Source organism: Oncorhynchus tshawytscha, linkage group LG03, assembly GCF_018296145.1.
Source record: "Oncorhynchus tshawytscha isolate Ot180627B linkage group LG03, Otsh_v2.0, whole genome shotgun sequence".
Lineage (NCBI taxonomy): Eukaryota > Metazoa > Chordata > Actinopteri > Salmoniformes > Salmonidae > Oncorhynchus > Oncorhynchus tshawytscha.
In genome coordinates, this window is record NC_056431.1 from 43761769 (window position 1) to 43782357 (window position 20589).

The following is a 20589-nucleotide window of genomic DNA, read 5'->3' on the forward strand; positions in this document are numbered from 1 at the left end:
CTCTTGCCTGCATCTAGCTGATCTAGGGTGAAATCATTAGTCCAAACAGTTGGAAACGAGAGTTTCTATTGGACAAGTTCAGATAGATTTATCCCAGTTTCATTCCGTTTGCTTCTGTTTAAGAAATGTTTTTCTACAGAATCAGCGGAATGAATATACCCCAAATCCCCCGCACACACAGTTCACTTTCATAGCATCCCTCATTGTATAATTCCTTCTAGCATCTACGCGCTCTCCTCCTCTTACCTATTCCCTTCGCTTGTAGACTTGTGCACAACACAACAGCTATCTGTGACCAGGTAAAAAAAACTTTCCAAGCCAAACCTTCATATCATAACCGCTAACCGCTACAAACAACCTACATTGTTGTCACCATATTAGCTAACATCATAGTCAACATAGCTACTAGAACTAACGAGTTAGTAAACCCGCTACAATCACACAGTACAGCAAACAGTTTAGCAGTTACAATGGCAGGCCTCTGTGGCAAAAAATTAATACAACCGAAAGCTTAACCTTGACTAGGACAAGTTCAAGTGTTGGATCGCCTTAGCCAGCTAGCTAACATGAATAGCGTTCCTCTCTGTTTGAGCCAGGCGTTTGAGTAAGCTAAATTAGCCAGCTGCATTAGCTAGCTAGGTAAGTGAAAGCAAAAAAATTACAATGAAATATAGCTCTCTCTCTCTAGCTAGCTGTAGCTTATGCTTTCAGTACTAGATACATTCCCTTTGATTGGGTGGACAACATGTCAGTTCATGCTGCAAGAGCTCTGTAGGTTGAAGGACGTCCTCCGGAAGTCGTCATAATTACTGTGGGATTCTATGGAACGGTGTGAAAACCATGAACCTCCTAGGTTTTGAATTGAATTCAATGTACCCAGAGGAGGACGGAAAATAGCTGTCCTCCGGCTACCCCAAAGAGTGCTGTTGAGGCTAATGTGGACCTTCATTGCAAAACAGTGTGTTTTAATCAAATCAAATCAAATTTATTTATATAGACCTTCGTACATCAGCTGATATCTCAAAGTGCTGTACAGAAACCCAGCCTAAAATCCCAAACAGCAAGCAATGCAGGTGAAGAGCCAGGTAAGGTTGGGCAGGCTCGGTGCTCAAGAGCTCCAGTGCGCCTGCATGGTCCGGTCTATCCAGTACCACCTCCACACCCCAGCCCTCCGGTAGCAGCTCCACGCACCAGGCTTCCTGTGCGTGTCCTCGGTCCAGTACCACCAGTACCAGCACCACGCATCAGGCCTACAGTGCGCCTCGCCTCTCCAGCGCTGTCGGAGCCTTTCTCCTCTCCTGCGCTGCCGGAGCCTCCCGCCTATCTTGCGCTGTTAGAGCTTTCCTCATCTCCAGCGCTGCCGGAGTCTCCCGCCTGTTCAGCGCAGCCAGAGCCTTCCTCCTCTACAGCGCTGCCGGAGTCTCCCGCCTGTTCAGCGCAGCCAGAGCTGCCAGTCTGCATGAAGCAGCCAGAGCTGCCAGTCTGCATGGAGCAGCCAGAGCTGTCAGTTTGCATGAAGCAGCCAGAGCTGTCAGTCTGCATGGAGCAGCCAGAGCTGTCAGTCTGCATGGAGCAGCCAGAGATGTCAGTCTGCATGAAGCAGCCAGAGATGTCAGTCTGCATGGAGCTGTCAGTCTGCAAGGAGCTGTCAGTCTGTAAGGAGCTGCCAGTCTGCAAGGAGCTGCCAGTCTGCAAGGAGCTGCCAGTCTGCACGGAGCTGCCAGTCTGCAAGGAGCTGCCAGTCTGCAAGGAGCTGCCAGTCTGCAAGGAGCTGCCAGTCTGTAAGGAGCTGCCAGTCTGCAAGGAGCTGCCAGTCTGCACGGAGCCGCCAGTCTGCAAGGAGCCGCCAGTCTGCACGGAGCCGCTAGAGCTGCCAGTCTGTAAGAAGCCGCCAGAGCTGTCAGCCTACATGGAGCAGCCAGAGCCGCCAGTCAGCGTGGAGCAGCCAGAGCCGCCAGTCAGCATGGAGCAGCCAGATCTTTCAGTCTGCCAGGATCCGCCAGTCAGCCAGACTCTTCTAGATCCGCCAGTCAGCCAGACCCTTCCAGATCTGCTAGTCAACCAGACTCTTCCAGATCTGCCAGTCAACCAGACTCTTCCAGATCTGCCACTCAACCAGACTCTTCCAGATCTGCCAGTCAGCCAGACTCTTCCAGATCCGCCAGTCAGCCAGACTCTTCCAGATCTGCCAGTCAACCAGACTCTTCCAGATCTGCCAGTCAACCAGACTCTTCCAGATCTGCTAGTCAACCAGACTCTTCCAGATCTGCTAGTCAACCAGACTCTTCCAGATCCGCCAGTCAGCCGGGATCTGCCAGAACTGCCAGTCGGCCAGGATCTGCCAGTCGGCCAGGATCCGCCAGTCGGCCAGGATCCGCCAGTCGGCCAGGATCCGCCAGTCGGCCAGGATCCGCCAGGATCCGCCAGTCGGCCAGGATCCGCCAGGATCCGCCAGTCGGCCAGGATCCGCCAGTCGGCCAGGATCCGCCAGGATCCGCCAGTCGGCCAGGATCCGCCAGGATCTGCCAGGATCCGCCAGTCAGCCAGGATCCGCCAGTCAGCCAGGATCTGCCAGGATCCGCCGATCTGCCAGGATCCGCCAGGATCTGCCAGGATCCGCCAGTCAGCCAGGATCTGCCAGTCAGCCGGGATCTGCCAGTCAGCCAGGATCTGCCAGTCAGCCGGGATCTGCCAGTCAGCCAGGATCTGCCGAAACCACCAGCCAGCCAGGATCTGGTAGATTTATCTACATGCCTGAGCTTCCTCTCACTCCTCTCACTCCTGAGCTTCCTCTCACTCCTGAGCTTCCTCTCACTCCTGAGCTTCCTCTCACTCCTGAGCTTCCCCACAGTCCCGAGCTGCCTCAGTCCCGAGCTGCCCCTCAGTCCCGATCTGCTCCTCAGTCCAGTGGGTTTCTGGGTGAGGACTACTAGGCCATGGTCGGCGGCGAGGGTGGACTATCCAGGGACGCGAGGAGAGGGGACTAAGACATTAATTGAGTGGGGTCCACGTCCCGCGCCGGAGCCGCCACCATGGACAGACGCCCACCCGGATCCTCCCTATTTGTTTTGAGGTGCGTTCGGGAGTCCGCACCTTAGGGGGGGGGTTCTGTCACGCCCTGGTCGAAGTATTTTGTGTTTATCTTTATTTATTTGGTCAGGCCAGGGTGTGGCATGGGTTTTTGTATGTGGTGTGTATATATGGGGGATTGTAGCTAGTGGGGTGTTCTAGATAAGTCTATGGCTGTCTGAAGTGGTTCTCAATCAGAGGCAGGTGTTTATCGTTGTCTCTGATTGGGAACCATATTTAGGCAGCCATATTCTTTGAGTATGGTGTGGGTGATTGTCCTTAGTGTCTTTGTTCCTGTCGCTGTGTTAGTTGACACAAGTGTAGGCTGTTTCGGTTTTCGTTACGTTTATTGTTTTGTAGTGTTTTGTGTGTATTCGTGTTACGTTTGTTTGATTAAACATGGATCGCAATCTACACGCTGCATTTTGGTCCGACTCTCCTTCACCACAAGAGAACCGTTACACCTCTTCTGGCTGTGCCGGGTGGAGATTATAACAGAACATGGCCAAGATGTTCAAATGTTCATAAATGACCAGCATGGTCCAATAATAATAAGGCAGAACAGTTGAAACTGGAGCAGCAGCACGGCCAGGTGGACTGGGGACAATCAGTTATTTGTTAATGTGAATATATATTTAGTATAGTTTTATCTAAAGAAAGTTGTCTTTTTTTAATGTTTCACCATTTAAATAAAAATGTAAATTCACTGAATAGGATGTAGTAGCGGTGCGTGGGTAAATCACTGGGGAAGCCAAGCCCCCCCCCGCTTCATATGCCTTGCTGCCGTGATATATAGGCCTAAAGGCAGAGGCAATAAGAAGACACAGTGGCAGAATAAATTCAACCACACCTTTGTTTCATCACAAAACCGGATAGCAACCTCTGTCCATTGAAGTCCACAAAACATAGTGCATGTACAGTAACAGTTACATGATCTACAGCATAGTCAAGCCAGATAATGTTTCTGACATTTTCGGACCACTAAACAACTATTGATTTAGAACCATAGAGATTTACCGTAAGTCGCAAAGAAAACAGGAGCTGCCTCCACTATTCCTGCACCATTTCAACTTCAACAGGTCTACATTATCAAATCACCTCTGCTTAGTCTAACACAGTGACAATTAAACGATACCAAGAACAATTCAGTTCAATCAACATAAGCTAAATATGATGTGGCTGTCCATGGTTCTGATTTCTGTGTGTGTGCATCCGTGTGTGTGTATGTGTGTGCGCGTTCATGCAAGTAGAAAAACATGTTGACTCATCCTACTTGTAGAGAAACACCATCCTCCTCTCTTTCATGTTGACGAATGTAATGGCGCCGAAAGAGATGGCCGCCGTTTTATGATCCCGTAACCAATTGTGCTATTGTGTATATTTTTTCACGTTATTTGTAACTCATTTTGTACATAATGTTTCTTATGACCGAAAATGACTGAGCTTCTTGATGTCAGGGCAGCGATTACTCACCCCGTACTGGAGGAATTCTTCTTTGGACGGGAAGGATTTACTCCAGACATCCGACAAGGCCCTCATCCCCGTCATTCGCAGGAGGAAAAGACGAAGGTATTGTGGACGACGGTCCGGGTGCCCTGTAACGATCTGTTGCCGAGAGGGTACTCTACCGTTTCCATCGGTCCTATTAACAAACATGCAATCAATCAATGATAAAATAGACGAACTACAAGCACGTATATCCTACCAACTGGACATTTAAAAACGGTAATATTTTATATTTCACAGAGCCGTGGCGGAACGACGACATGATTAACATACAGCTGGCGGGTTTTAAGCTTTTTCTGCAGGATAAAACAGTGGCCTCTGGTAAGACAAGGGGTGGCGGCCTATGCATATTTGTAAACAATAGCTGGGCACGAAATCTAAGGAAGTCTCTAGGTTTTGTTCGCCTGAGGTAGAGTATCTCATGATAAGCAGTAGATCACACTATTTACCAGGAGAGTTTACATGTATATTTTTCGTAGCTGTCTATATACCACCGCAGACCGATGCTGACATTAAGACCGCACTCAATGAGCTGTGTACGGTCATAAGAATACAGGAAAACGCTCATCCAGAGGTGGCGCTCATAGTGGTCGGGGACTTTAATGCAGGGAAACTCAAATCAGTTTTACTTAATTTCTATCAGCATGTTAAATGTGCAACCAAAGGGGGAAAAACTCTAGACCACCTTTACACCACACACAGAGATGCGTACAAAGCATTCCCTCGCCCTCCATTTGGCAAATCTGACCATAATTCTATCCTCCTGATCCCTGGTTACAAGCAAAAACAAAAGTAGGAAGCACCAGTGACTAGGTCAATAAGAAAGTGGTCAGATGAAGCAGATGCTAAGCTACAAGGCTGTTTTGCTAGCACAGAATGGAATATGTTCCGGGATTCTTCCGATGGCATTGAGGAGTACACAACATCAGTTACTGGCTTCATCAATAAGTGCATCGATGACGTTGTCCCCACCGTGCATCTATATTTTTCATAGTTGTCTATATACCACCGTAGACAGATGCTGGCACGAAGAACGCAGTGAATGAGCTGTACATACCCCAACCAGAAGCCATGGATTACAGGCAACATCCACACTGAGCTAAAGAGTGGAGCTGCCACGTTCAAGGAGTGGGACTCTAACCTGGAAGCTTATAAGAAATCCCACTATGCCCTCCGACGAACCATCAAACAGGCAAAGCATCAATACAGGACTACGATTGAATCAATCATACTACACAGGCTCTGACGCTCGTCGGATGTGGCAGGGCTTGCAAACTATTACAGACTACAAGCACACCCACGAGCTGCCTAGTGACACGAACCTACCCGACGAGCTAAATTCTTCTATGCTTGCTTCGAGGCAAGTAACACTGAACCATGCATGAGAGCACCAGCTGTTCCGGACGACTGAGTGATCACGCTCTCCTTATCACATGTGAATAAGACCTTTTAAACAGGTCAACATTCACAAGGCCGCAGGGCCAGAAGGATTACCAGGACGTGTACTCTGAGCATGCGCTGACCAACTGGCAAGTGTGTTCACTGACATTTTCAACCTGTCCCTGACTGAGTCTGTAATACTCACATGTTTCAAGCATACCACCATAGTCCCTGTGCACAAGAACACTAAGGTAACCTGCCTAAATGACTACCGAACCGTAGCACTCACGTCTGTAGCCATGAAGTGCTTTGAAAGAATGGTCATGACTGACATCAACACCATCATCCCAGAAACCCTAGACCCACTGCAATTTGCATACCGTCCCAACAGATCCACAGCAATCTCTATTCCACTCAACACTGCCCTTGTCCCACCTGGACAAAAGGAATACCTATGTGAGAATGCTATTCATTGACTACAGCTCAGCATTCAACACCATAATGCCCTGAAAGCTCATCACTAAGCTAAGGACCCTAGACTAAACACCTCCCTCTGCAACTGGATCCTGGATTTCCTGACAGGCCACCCCCAGATGGTAAGGGTAGGGAACAACACATCTGTCACGCTGATCCTCAACACGGTGGCCCCTCAGGGGTGCGTGCTCAGTCCCCTCCTGTACGCCCTGTTTACTCATGACTGCATGGCCAAGCACGACTCCAATACCATTATCAAGTTTGCCGATGACACAACAGTGGTAGGCCTGATCACTGACAATGATGAGACATCCTATAGGGGGGAGGTCAGAGACCTGGTCAAGTGGTGCCAGGACAACAACGTGATCAAGACAAAGGAGATGATTGTGGACTACATGAAATGGAAGACCAAGCACTCCCCCATTCTCATCGACGGGGCTGTAGTAGAACAGGTTGAGAGCTTCAAGTTCCTTGGTGTCCACATCACCAACAAACTATAATGGTCCAAACACACTAAAACAGTCGTGAAAAGGGCACGACAAAGCTTATTCCCCCTCAGGAGACTGAAAAGATTTGGCATGGGTCCTCAGATACTCAAAGATTTCTACAACTGCAACATCGAGAGCATCCTGACTGGTTGCATCACTGCCTGGTATGGCAACTGCTCGGCCTCCGACGGTAAGGCAGTACAGAGGGTAGTGTGTATGGTCCAGTACATCACTGGGGCCAAGCTTCCTGCCATCCAGGACCTCTATTTCAGGCAGAGGAGGGCACAAAAAATTGTCAAAGACTCCAGTCACCCTAGTCATAGACTGTTCCCTCTGCTACCGCACGGCAAGTGGTACCGAAGTGCCAAGTCGAGGTCCAAAAGGATTCTTAACAGCTTCTACCCCCAAGCCATAAGACTCCTGAACAGCTAATCAAAGGGCTACTCAGACCCCGCTTTTATGCTGCTGCTACGCTTTGTTTATAATCTATGTATAGTCACTTTAATAACTCTACATACATTTACATATTACTTCATTGACTCTGTACCGGTACCTCCTGTATATAGCCTTGCTTGTTATTTTACTGCTGCTGTTTAATTTTAACTTTTATTTTCAGTTTTTTACTTATCTATTTTTTACTTTACACTTTTTTTTTTATGTTTAAAATATTGTTGGTTAAGGGCTTGTAAGTAAGCATTTCACTGTAAGGTCTACAACTTGGTAGTCGGCGCATGTGACAAATAAAATGTGATTTGATTTGAAACTGTCTATCACCTGGCAAAAATGTTGGCTCTCTAGCCTAACTTCCATTCATGGGCAACGTTAGCTAGTTAACATTTGCCTTCTATAACTAGTTGCATATTAAACTTCCATCCTCTCAGGCCAGGGGCACAATGTATGAATTTATTGTTGGATCAGAATCGCCCTAATAATCATTGACCAGAACGGAGAATTAAGTAAAACCACAAGTCCAAATCTCCACCCTTGGCTAATTTAGGAAAGGGCCAATTTTAGATAGCTGGTAGTATTCAGACCTCTTGACTTTTTCCACATTTTGTTACGTTACAGCCTTATTCTACAATGATTACATTTTTAAAAAGTCCTCATCAATCTATGCACAATACCCCATAATGACAAAGCGAAAACCGGTTTCTAGAAACTTTTTCTAATTGATTTAAAAATAAAAATAGATACCTTATTTACGTAAGTATACATGAGACTCGAAATTGAGCTCAGGTGCATCCTGTTTCCATTGATCATCCTTGAAATGTTTCTACAACTTGATTGGAGTCCACCTGTGGTAAATTACATTTTTTGGACATGATTTGGAAAGGCGCACACCTGTCTATATAATGTTCCACAGATGATGTCAGAGCAAAAACCAAGCCATGAGGTCGAAGTAATTATCCGTAGAGCTCTGAGACAAGATTGTGTCACTGCACAGATCTGGAGAAGGTCCCCAAGAACACAGTGGCCTCCATAATTCTTGAATGGAAGAAGTTTGGAACCACCAAGACTCTTCCTAGAACTGGCCGCCTGGCCAAACTGAGCAATTGGGGGAGAAGGGCCTTGGTCAGGGAGGTAACCAAGAACCTGATGGTCACTCTGACAGAGCTCCAGAGGTACTCTGTGGAGATGGGAGAACCTTCCAAAAGGACAACCATCTCTGCAGCACTCCACCAATCAGGCCTTTATGGTAGAGTGGCCAGACGGAAGCCACTCCTCAGTAAAAGGCACATGACAGCCCACTTGGAGTTTGCCAAAAGGCTCCTAAAGGATTCTCAGACTATGGGAAGCAAGATTCTCTGGTCTGATGAAGCCAAGATTGAACTCTTTGGCCTGAATGCCCAGCATCATGTTTGGAGGAAACCTGGCACCATCCCTATAATGAAGCATGGTGGTGACAGCATCATGCTGTGGGGATGTTGTTCAGCGGCAGGGACTGGTGGACTAGTCAGGATAGACGGAAAGGTGAACGGAGCAAAGTACGGAGAGCTCCTTGATCAAAACCTATTCCAGAGCGCTCAGGACCTCAAACTGGGGCGAAGATTTACCTTCCAACAGGACAACGACCCTAAGCACACAGCTAAGACAAAGCCAGATTGGCTCTGGGACAAGTCTCTGAATGTCCTTGAGTGGCCCAGCCAGAGACTGGACTTAAACCCGATCGAACATCTTAGGAGAGACCTGAAAATAGCTGTGCAGCGACGCACCCCTTCCAACCAGAAAGAGCATGAGAGGATCTGCAGAGAAAAATAGGAGAAACTCCACAAGTACTAATGTACCAAGCTTGTTGCGTCATACCTAAGAAGACTCATGGCAGTAATCGCTGCCAAAGGTGCTTCAACAGAATACTGAGTAACGAGTCTAAGTACTTAAGTAAAAGTAATATTTCCGTTTTTTTATTTGAATCAATTAGCAAGCATTTATACAAACCTGTTTTTGCTTTGTCATTATGGGGTATTGTGTGTAGATTGATAAGGAAACAAAACAATTTTATCAATTTTACAATAAGGCTGTAACGTAACAAAATGTGGAAAAGTCAATCAGTCTGAATACTTCCCGAATGCACTGTATATACTGTGTCTCAACTTGATTGCGGACATATCAACAATCCACCCAAAATATAGTTTTTGGGTGTCATTTTCCTTTTTAAGTTAAACTTTTTAAAATATTTTCTCTAATCACAGGAATGTTTTTAGTCAGCAGTCAGAGATCTGATGACCCTTTTCTGCATTGAAATCAACTAACTCTGGTTGCTGGTTATGTGGGGGTGGTATGGCTGCCATAATCTCATTTGCTTGGTTGCTGAGTTGAGTTTCCAGATCACATTTATTCAAAAAAGAGAGCGGGAGAGAAGGGAGATATATCCACGGAGCTTCTGCAAACTCAGCTCTAAGAGGCTGCTCTCTTACAACTTTGATTGTCCCCTGTGTCGACAGCTCGATCCATAGCTTCTGAACTACAAGGCGCGCACTGGCACTCATAAAAGAATGTAGGGAGGTGTCATATTGAACGTGGGATTGCTTTTTAATCCCAGGCACATTGACTATTCTTGTCAATAGAAACCCAATACAACTGCCAGCTTGAGCTTTTTTTTCTATAGGATTCTTGCTGGGCTTAATTTTCAAAGTGTACGCACAGATGCCAGGGATGGCTTTTTCTCTTTTCTCCTTCTCTCACTCTGTATCTGTGGCGGCAGCCCATGCCAAGAGCAACACGCATGAAGCAGAAGCGATCAGTGTGATCCTCCACCACCGCCTGCTCCCTAAGACAGGATGACCTGTTGGGCGATGGACCCCCTTACTTCCTCCTCTGTTCTCACAACACCCCTACAGCCTCTAGTGATTAACCCCTTTGCGAATATATACCGTTTTGTACAGTTGTGATGATGACTCCGAACATTGAGAATAGGCACGGTGGGTTTTTAGTAAGAGGATGTTATCTGGTTTTCAAAAAGAAAAGGTGCAGGCTTAGTCAGAGAGGTGAATTACCTAAGCGATTGAAAAAAATGTTTTGCTGATGGCCCATGCACATTAAAAGGCATAAGCTTACATGCTAGACGTAAAACCACATTCCACTGCCTTTAAAGTGCAGCAGTGACTCCTTCCCACTCCGTATGTGCTCAGTATGAATACTATGCTAGAATTACCAACAGACAGAAACGCGCTGTTTCTCAATCGGCCATTGACTTCATTACAGTTTTATGATATAAGGATGTTTTTTTTTATGCTGGACATCTCCGGTGTTAACGTGTTTCAAGAAATCCTTGAGCGGAGAGACAGTTAACCCATGCACTAATCATGTAGTCATAAGTCGATAAGGAACCACAAAATAATGAATTAATAAGAGCCGCCTAGGAATATATGTAGAAAGCAGTAGAAGAGTGTCTGTTTTGAGGCTTAGGTACAACTGTCATAGCTTCCCTCATCATAACACAGCCCCTTCATCTCCCCTTGATGGTGTCATGCAAGTGAGAGGCGTGAAAGCACCGTGACACTCCACGGGCCCGTTCGACACTCAGCCACTAATTCATCATGACAAATGTGCTCAGATGATCTGGCCCAGCAGCACTAATGGGGAGAGGAGAGAGGGCTCTTCATTTGCACAGGACCGACACCAATTAATCCATCCAGCTTTACTTTTGGCTAATTGCAGCGCGTCCCTGCTTGAGCACTAGGCTACCTGACACCATTTGTCTGTGGGCACCATTCTGAGAGATCTGTCTTTGTGTGTTTTGGCCTGTAAGATGTTTGTTTTCGTCAGACATAAGATGATGATTCCTGACATTTCTTTTCCTAGCCCTATTTTAGGTTGTTTACAGTGATTAGGTTGTTTACATGATTGAATAATTTCTGCAATTCTGTGCAATTTTTATTTTATTTTTGTTTGATCAAACAAATATTATTTTTGAAATGTCCAAATGTAGACTTAAAGGTGCACTTTGCAGAAATCGCTCTGCCATTTCCTGGTTGCTAAAATTCTAATAGTTAGCCTAATTTCAGTTTAGGTGACAAAACAAGCAGGCATTGTGTAGAGAATCAATGTACCATCTAAACCGCTGTAAAATATATTTTCCATAACCAATAATATTGTATTTTCAGCTGTTTGAAGCTGGTGTACAAAACCAAAAGTAAAAGATTCCAAAACTAAACTTAATAGTGCACATAGAACAGATCTACCTACCACTTGTTAGACTTGCTTTCAATGAGATTTAAAGATCTATAACTCGCCTTTCTATGTGAATTTGGTCATGTCGCCCCAAATGTTACATATTGTAGCATTAAGTAATAAGGTAGAGGTAGACTTAAAGGGATAGTTCAGAATTTTGGCATTTAGACCCATTATCTACTTCCCTAGCTAGCATGCTGTACCTGAAGACTTCTAGTCTTTGTGCTAAGATAGTTTGTTTCGTGAGCCAATGCTATCTCTAACTTCCTTCAAACTGGACACAGATACATAAATGGTATCCACTTTGGGGAAGTAGATAAAGGGCTTTTTTTGCCTTTGAGCAATAAGGCCCGAGGGGTTGTGGTATATTTAAGCAATAAGGCACGAGGGGTTGTGGTAATATGGCCAATATACCACGGCTAAGGGCTATTCTTAGGCACGACGCATTGCAGAGTCATCGCAGTGCTATTATAAACTGGTTACCAACGCAATTAGAGCAGTAAAAATACATGTTTTGTCATACCCGTGGTATACAGTCTGATATACCACGGCTGTCAGCCAATCAGCATTCAGGGCGCAAACCACCCAGTTTATAATGGCCAATATACCACCACTAAGGGCTGTTCTTAGACACGACGTGAAGCAAAGTGCCTGAATACAGCCCTTAGCTGTGGTATATTAGCTATAGACAACTAAGCCCAGAGGTACCTTATTGCTATTATAAACTAGTTACCAACATAAATAGAACATTAAACAAGTATTTTTGCATAATACCCATGGTATATTGTCTGGTATACACAGGGCTGAAATGCTTTTTCAGCCAATCAGCATCCAGTACCCAAACTACCCCGTTTATAATTTGAATTAGACAAGGGAGAGTTCCTAAATACCATATCGTGAATATTGTTGCTGGATCTTACAGACATATGAATAGTAAAGTGTTTGACTGTCAGACCCTGAACACAATGTCATTGTTATTACCATTGATGTAATTACTATATATGCTTTTTGACATCAAATGTTGTGGACTGTCCTGACTACAGCTGTGTGAGTGTGATGTGACAAAACATTCATTTGGCCTGAAACAAAGCCTTTGGCGAGAGCAGGACATTCATGTTCTAAAGTTAGACGTGATCTGACTTTTAATTAACCCATCAAAAATTGATTTCTATCTCTCCAGAGATGCAAAACTGTATGAGTCATACTGTAGAATATAAACTGACTGTTCGTCTTTTGGAACAACAGAATTGTGATCTAACACCATAGTTGTTTTAGGTTGATCATTCTCAGTCGTTAACCCTTGAGAACTTACCTAAAGTGTTATATTATAGTGAAAGGAATGACCTCATCTTTGTCTATTGATGTACGGGTCTATCTGAAATCGAGGACGATTGTTTGTCTGTCAATTCAGCTTTAGCTTCATCGAAAACAAAGGTTTTCTTCGGAGTGTACACTGCAGCCTGGTTAATACTGCCTCCTGTTTCTGGTGCCGTATTTTTCTAAGGTGTGTGTGGCACATCTGTGCAGCTATTGTTTATTCATGGAGTAAACCCTTTGAAATGTGTTAAGATACTTCCCACTCATTATAAAAATCCTGCCACCCATGGATTAGGACTTTGATGTCACCAATCCTGCTTCAAAGGCTTCTTTCACTGCTATTAATCACAGTTTAGCCTCTGAAGATATAGCCAGAGAAAACATTTGGACATCTTGTGCAGAAACTTTGAAATGTTTCAGACTGTCTTGCATATGCTCGGGTCATATCCTCTCGTCTGTCCGGGAGTGACTGTAGCACTGCAGTGAGATCCAGCTCAGACTGGTGAGGTCCTAAACTGCCCTTTCTGTCTACCTAAAGGGTTACCCAACACACTGGTCCACAATGGAACTGGCCTGCTCTCAAGAGACATGCTTGTTGAAAGCAGCAGTTAACTTGATTTGCTGGGCATGGACTCTACAAGGTGTCGAAAGCGTTCCTCAGGGATGCTGGCCCATGTTGACTCCAATGCTTCCCACAGTTGTGTCAAGTTGGCCCGATGTCCTATGGTGTGTTGGTGGAACATTCTTGATACAAATGGGAAACTGGTGAGTGTGAAAAACCCAGTTCTTGACACAAACTGGTACGCCAGGCACCTACAGTACCATACCCCGTTCAAAGGCACCTAAATCTTTTGTCTTGCCCATTCACCCTCTGAATGGCACACATACACAATCCATGTCTCAATTGTCTCAAGGCTTAAAAATCCTTCTTTAACCTGTCTCCTCCCCTTCATCTACACTGATTTGGGATCATAGTTTTCACCTGGATTCACCTGGTCAGTCTACGTCATAGAAAGAGCAGGTGTTCATAAAGTATGTGGGATTGTATTGACTTGTTGTTTTGCTGTGTTGGTTTGAATAGGTAATCTGGCCACTTCCAGGGCGAGAGTCACTGCTGCTTCAAGGTCACTGCCACCCCAGCTCAGCTCAGGACGCAACAAGGTGGGCTCTCTCTCCCTTAGGGATACTTCAGGATTTTGTAAATGAAGCCCTTTATCTACTTCCCCAGAGTCAGATGAACTCGTGGATAAAAATTTTTGTCTTTGTGTGCATTTTGAAGGAAGTTGAGCATTGGCTCTCGAAATTAACTTTCTTTGTAATGGATGCAGAGACCTAAAAATGCTGTCCATGAGTTCATGTCTCTGGGGAAGTATCCCGAAGGATCCTTTAAACCCTTTTAAGGGCTATTATTTTATCCAAGTTGAGACCATGTCACTCTTTAGGCTCTATATTTGGCTGGCGTTAAAGCAGCGCTAGTGTTAAACTTACGTTAAGTTTGCAATTTCATCATGTAAAAACTGCCACATTGGCATTTTTTTTAGCTCTAACGTCAGATTCAGCAATTTACCTGTCTATATCAGCTCGCTTGCTCTCAGATGGGAGGGGTGGAAATATTGGAGGTGTGTCCTTAAAAAGACCAACCAAAAGCTGGTTTTAGCGGTAACACAGTTGGTTATGGCATGAATTTTGACAGCGGAAATGCAGCTTATCCAGCCGTGACAAACACAGCCCATCTGCACATGGGACAAGATGTGCTTTTGGTGCCTGGATACTTCATATTTAGAAACATAAAACAGTTATGTTTTTTCCCCATTTCGATTTATTTGATTAAACACCACACATAGCCCCCCCTCCTCTCAATGAAGGCTGTTTTCTTTTTGTCCTTGCCAATTTAATCAAGTAGGCTAGTCAAGACCATACATAAAGTGTTTGGCTCGCGAGACCGCTTGGAGATAAATCTTAATCAGCAAAGCTTTATTAAAAGATAATGCTTGAGAGGAGCAAAACAGCGAGTTGACATTCCCTTTTTAACAGTGCGCTGAGATTCCCCAACTGTTTGTTTTTCGTTTAATTGTATTAAAAACAAACTTATTAGAATGATTCACTGTACTGGTTTTATGGTGAGAACGTCCGTGGCACACATGCAATGCAACTTCTGGAGAAGTGTAAATGCGATCTGTACGATGGTTTCAATAAAACATTATACACTACATTACCAAAAGTATGTGGACACCTGCTCGTCGAATGTCGCATTCCAAAATCAAATCCAATTGTATTGGTCACATACACATGGATAGCAGATGTTATTGTGAGTGTAGCGAAATGCTTGTGTTTCTAGTTCCGACAGTGCAGCAATATCTAAAAAGTAATCTAACAATTCCACAACAACTACCTAATACATACAAATCTAAGTCAAGGAATGGAATAGGAATATTTCCACTCCTGTCACGGATCCCTCCGGAACTTTCATCGCGCACACCTGTCCCCTATTCCCACTGATTAGTACTTGTATAAGTGTGCTCTTTGGTTTCCGTTGTCGGCCCATTATTGTTACAATGTTCGTTGGTGCGTGTGAGTACCTGTGCTGTGTGTTTTGGCTTTCGTGCCATTGTGCATTGGGCAGATGATTACGGGTCTTGTCCCGTGTGTTAATCATTGTGCGCGTGTGTTATTTATTCAAGGTACACCTCGCTCTTTTGTTTTTGGTTTCTACCCTGTGTTTTGTTACATGTTTGCTTGGTCTTCGTCCCCGTGCCTTTACACGGCACGCCGTAATTTGGGCTTAATAAAAAAAAATATTACGCATTCCTGCGCCTGTCTCCCGACTCATTTATGCTCACGTGATAACTACTGATTAAAAGTTTTAGAACACCTACTCATTGAAGAGTTTTTCTTTATTTTTACTATTTTCTACATTGTAGAATAATAGTGAAGACATCAAAACTATAAAATAACACATATGGAATCATGTAGTAAACAAACGTGTTAAACAAATGAAAATATACACTGCTCAAAAAAATAAAGGGAACACTAAAATAACACATCCTAGATCTGAATGAATGAATTATTCTTATTAAATACTTTTTTCTTTACATAGTTGAATGTGCTGACAACAAAATCACACAAAAATTATCAATGGAAATCAAATGTATCAACCCATGGAGGTCTGGATTTGGAGTCACACTTAAAGTGGAAAACCACACTATAGGCGGATCCAACTTTGATGTAATGTCCTTAAAACAAGTCAAAATGAGGCTCAGTAGGGTGTGTGGCCTCCACGTGCCTGTATGACCTCCCTACAACGCCTGGACATGCTCCTGATGAGGTGGCGGATGGTCTCCTGAGGGATCTCCTCCCAGACCTGGACTAAAGGACTAAAACATCCGCCAACTCCTGGACAGTCTGTGGTGGATGGAGCGAGACATGACGTCCCAGATGTGCTCAATTGGATTCAGGTCTGGGGAACGGGCGGGCCAGTTCATAGCATCAATGCCTTCCTCTTGCAGGAACTGCTGACACACTCCAGCCACATGAGGTCTAGCATTGTCTTGCATTAGGAGGAACCCAAGGCCAACCGCACCAGCATATGGTCTCACAAGGGGTCTGAGGATCTCATCTCGGTACCTAATGGCAGTCAGGCTACCTCTGGCGAGCACATGGAGGGCTGTGCGGCCCCCCAAAGAAATGCCACCCCACACCATGACTGACCCACTGCCAAACCGGTCATGCTGGAGGATGTTGCAGGCAGCAGAACGTTCTCCACGGCGTCTCCAGACTCTGTAACGTCTGTCACATGTGCTCAGTGTGAACCTGCTTTCATCTGTGAAGAGCACAGGGCGCCAGTGGCGAATTTGCCAATCTTGGTGTTCTCTGGCAAATGCCAAACATCCTGCACGGTGTTTGGCTGTAAGCACAACCCCCACCTGTGGACGTCGGGCCCTCATACCACCCTCATGGAGTCTGTTTCTGACCGTTTGAGCAGACACATGCACATTTGTGGCCTGCTGGAGGTCATTTTCAGGGCTCTGGCAGTGCTCCTCCTGCTCCTCCTTGCACAAAGGCGGAGGTAGCGGTCCTGCTGCTGGGTTGTTGCCCTCCTACGGCCTCCTCCACGTCTCCTGAGGTACTGGCCTGTCTCCTGGTAGCGCCTCCATGCTCTGGACACTACGCTGACAGACACAGCAAACCTTCTTGCCACAGCTCGCATTGATGTGCCATCCTGGATGAGCTGCACTACCTGAGCCACTTGTGTGGGTTGTAGACTCTGTCTCATGCTACTACTAGAGTGAAAGCACCGCCAGCATTCAAAAGTGACCAAAACATCAGCCATGAAGCATAGGAACTGAGAAGTGGTCTGTGGTCACCACCTGCAGAACCACTCCTTCATTGCGGGGTGTCTTGCTAATTGCCTATAATTTCCACCTATAGTCTATTCCATTTGCACAACAGCATGTGAAATTTATTGTCAATCAGTGTTGCTTCCTAAGTGGACAATTTGATTTCACAGAAGTGTGATTGACTTGGAGTTACATTGTGTTGTTTAAGTGTACCCTTTATTTTTTTGAGCAGTGTATAAAATATATTTTGATTTGTTTAACACTTTTTTTGTTACTACATGATTACATATGTGTTATTTCATAGTTTTGATGTCTTCACTATTATTCTACAATGTAGAAAATAGTTACAAAAAATGAAAAACCCCTGAATGAGTAGGTGTTCTAAAACTTTTGACCAGTAGTGTACATATAACTATATGGATGAGCAATGACAGAGCGGCATAGGCAAGATGCAATAGATGGTATGAAAGACAGTATACACATAAACTCAGTAAAAAAATAAATGTCCCTTTTTCAGGACCCTGTCTTTCAAAGAAAATTTGTAAAAATCCCATGCTTGTTCAATAAACCATAAACAATTAATGAACATGCAAAGTAACAGTCAGTATCTAGTGTGGCCACCAGCTGCATTAAGTACTGCAGTGCATCTCCTCCTCATGGACTGCACCAGATTGAACCATAAACAATTAAACAATTAATGAACATGCACCTGTGGAACGGTTGTTAAGACACTAACAGCTTACAGACGGTAGGCAATTAATGTCACAGTTATGAAAACTTTGGACACTAAAGAGGCCTTTCTACTGACTATGAAAACACCCAAAGAAAGATGCCCAGGGTCCCTGCTCATCTGCGTGAACGTGCCTTAGGCATGTTGCAAGGAGGCATGAGGACTGCAGATGTGGCCAGGGCAATAAATTACAATGTCCCTACAGTGCGACGCCTAAGAGCGCTACAGAGAGACAGGACAGACAGCTGATTGTCCTCACAGTGGCAGAGCACGTGTAACAACACCTGCACAGCATCAGTACATCTGAACATCACACCTGCGGGACAGGTACAGGATGGCAACAACAACTGCCAGATTTACACCAGGAACGCACAATCCCTCCATCAGTGCTCAGACTGTCCGCAATAGGCTGAGAGAGGCCTATGCTGAGGGCTTGTAGGCCTGTTGTAAGGCAGGTCCTCACCAGACATCACTGGCAACTATGTCGCCTATGGGCACAAACCCACCATCGCTGGACCAGACAGGACTGGCATAAAGTGCTCTTCACTGACGAGTCACAGTTTTGTCTCACCAGGGGTGATGGTCGGATTCGCGTTTATCATCGAAGGAATGAGCGTTACACCGAGACCTGTACTCTGGAGCGGAATCGATTTGGAGGTGGAGGGTCCGTCATGGTCTGGAGCGGTGTGTCACAGCATCATCAGACTGAGCTTGTTGTCATTGCAGGCTATCTCAACGCTGTGAGTTACAGTGAAGACATCTTCTTCCCTCATGTGGTACCCTTCCTGCAGGCTCATCCTGACATGACCCTCCAGCAGGACAATGCCACCAGCCATACTGCTTGTTCTGTGCGTGATTTCCTGCAAGACAGGAATGTCAGTGTTCTGCCAAGGCCAGAGAAGAGCCCGGATCTCAATCCCAATGAGCACGTCTGGGACCTTTTGGATCGGAGGGTGAGGGCTAGGACCATTCCCCCCAGAAATGTCCGGAAATCTGCAGGTGCCTTGCTGGAAGAGTGGGGTAACATCTCACTGCAAGAACTGGCAAATCTGGTGCAGTCCATGAGGAGGAGATGCACTGCAGTACTTAAAGCAGCTGGTGGCCACACCAGATACTGACGGTTACTTTTGATTTTAACCCCGCCGTTGTTCAGAGATACATTATTCAATTTCTGTTAGTCACATGTCTGTGTTCAGTTTATGTCTCAGTTGTTGAATCTTGTTATGTTGATACAAATATTTATCAATGTTAAGTTTGCTGAAAATAAACGCAGCGAGAGGACAATGTGCTGACAGTGAGAGGACAATGTGGACTGCAAACAGGTTCAAGTTAACAAATTTAGCAAAGATGGGATAAGTCTACTGTACATTTTGTTATTTCAAATCAAATTTTATTTGTCACATACACATGGTTAGCAGATGTTTATGCGAGTGTAGCGAGATGCTTGTTTTTATAGTTACGACAATGCAGTAATAACCAACAAGTAATCTAACCTAACAATTTCACAACAACTACCTTATACACACAAGTGTAAAGGGATGAAGAATATGTACAGTGGAGCAAAAAAGTATTTAGTCAGCCACCAATTGTGCAAGTTCTCCCACATAAAAAGATGAGAGAGGCCTGTAATTTTCATCGTAGGTACACTTCAACTATGACAGACAAAATGGGAGAAAAAAAATCCAGAAAATCACATTGTAGGATTTTTTATGAATTTATTTGCAAATTATGGTGGAAAATAAGTATTTGGTCACCTACAAACAAGCAAGATTTCTGGCTGTCACGGACCTGTAACTTCTTCTTTAAGAGGCTCCTCTGTCCTCCACTCGTTACCTGTATTAATGGCACCTGTTTGAACTTGTTATCAGTATAAAAGACACCTGTCCACAACCTCAAACAGTCACACTCCAAACTCCACTATGGCCAAGACCAAAGAGCTGTCAAAGGACACCAGAAACAAAAATGTAGACCTGTACCAGGCTGGGAAGACTGAATCTGCAGTAGGTAAGCTGCTTGGTTTGAAGAAATCAACTGTGGGAGCAATTATTAGGAAATGGAAGACATACAAGACCACTGATAATCTCCCTTGATCTGGGGCTCCACGCAAGATCTCATCCAGTGGGGTCAAAATGATCACAAGAACGGTGAGCAAAAATCCCAGAACCACACGGGGGGACCTAGTGAATGACCTGCAGAGAGCTGGGACCAAAGTAACAAAGCCTACCATCAGTAACACTACGCCGCCAGGGACTCAAATCCTGCAGTGTCAGGCGTGTCCCCCTGCTTAAGCCAGTACATGTCCAGGCCCGTCTGAAGTTTGCTAGAGAGCATTTGGATGATCCAGAAGAAGATTGGGAGAATGCCATATGGTCAGATGAAACCAAAATATAACTTTTTGGTAAAAACTCGTCGTGTTTGGAGGACAAAGAATGCTGAGTTGCATCCAAAGAACACCATACCTACTGTGAAGCATGGGGGTGGAAACATCATGCTTTGGGGCTGTTTTTCTGCAAAGGGACCAGGACGACTGATCCGTGTAAAGGAAAGAATGAATGGGGCCATGTATCGTGAGATTTTGAGTGAAAACCTCCTTCCATCAGCAAGGGCATTGAAGATG

The 20589-nt window shown here is 45.1% G+C and overlaps 1 protein-coding gene across 5 annotated transcripts in view; it reads left to right on the top strand.

The window, feature by feature from the left end:
* Positions 1-20589, top strand: part of myo3b (myosin IIIB) — a 111647-nt gene that overhangs the window by 47220 nt on the left and 43838 nt on the right. For all 5 annotated transcript variants that reach the window (XM_024405025.2, XM_024405032.2, XM_024405040.1 and 2 more), the window contains one exon: positions 13987-14066. In XM_024405025.2, the coding sequence (XP_024260793.1) occupies positions 13987-14066 (80 nt within the window). The remainder of the gene's footprint in view (positions 1-13986; positions 14067-20589) is intronic.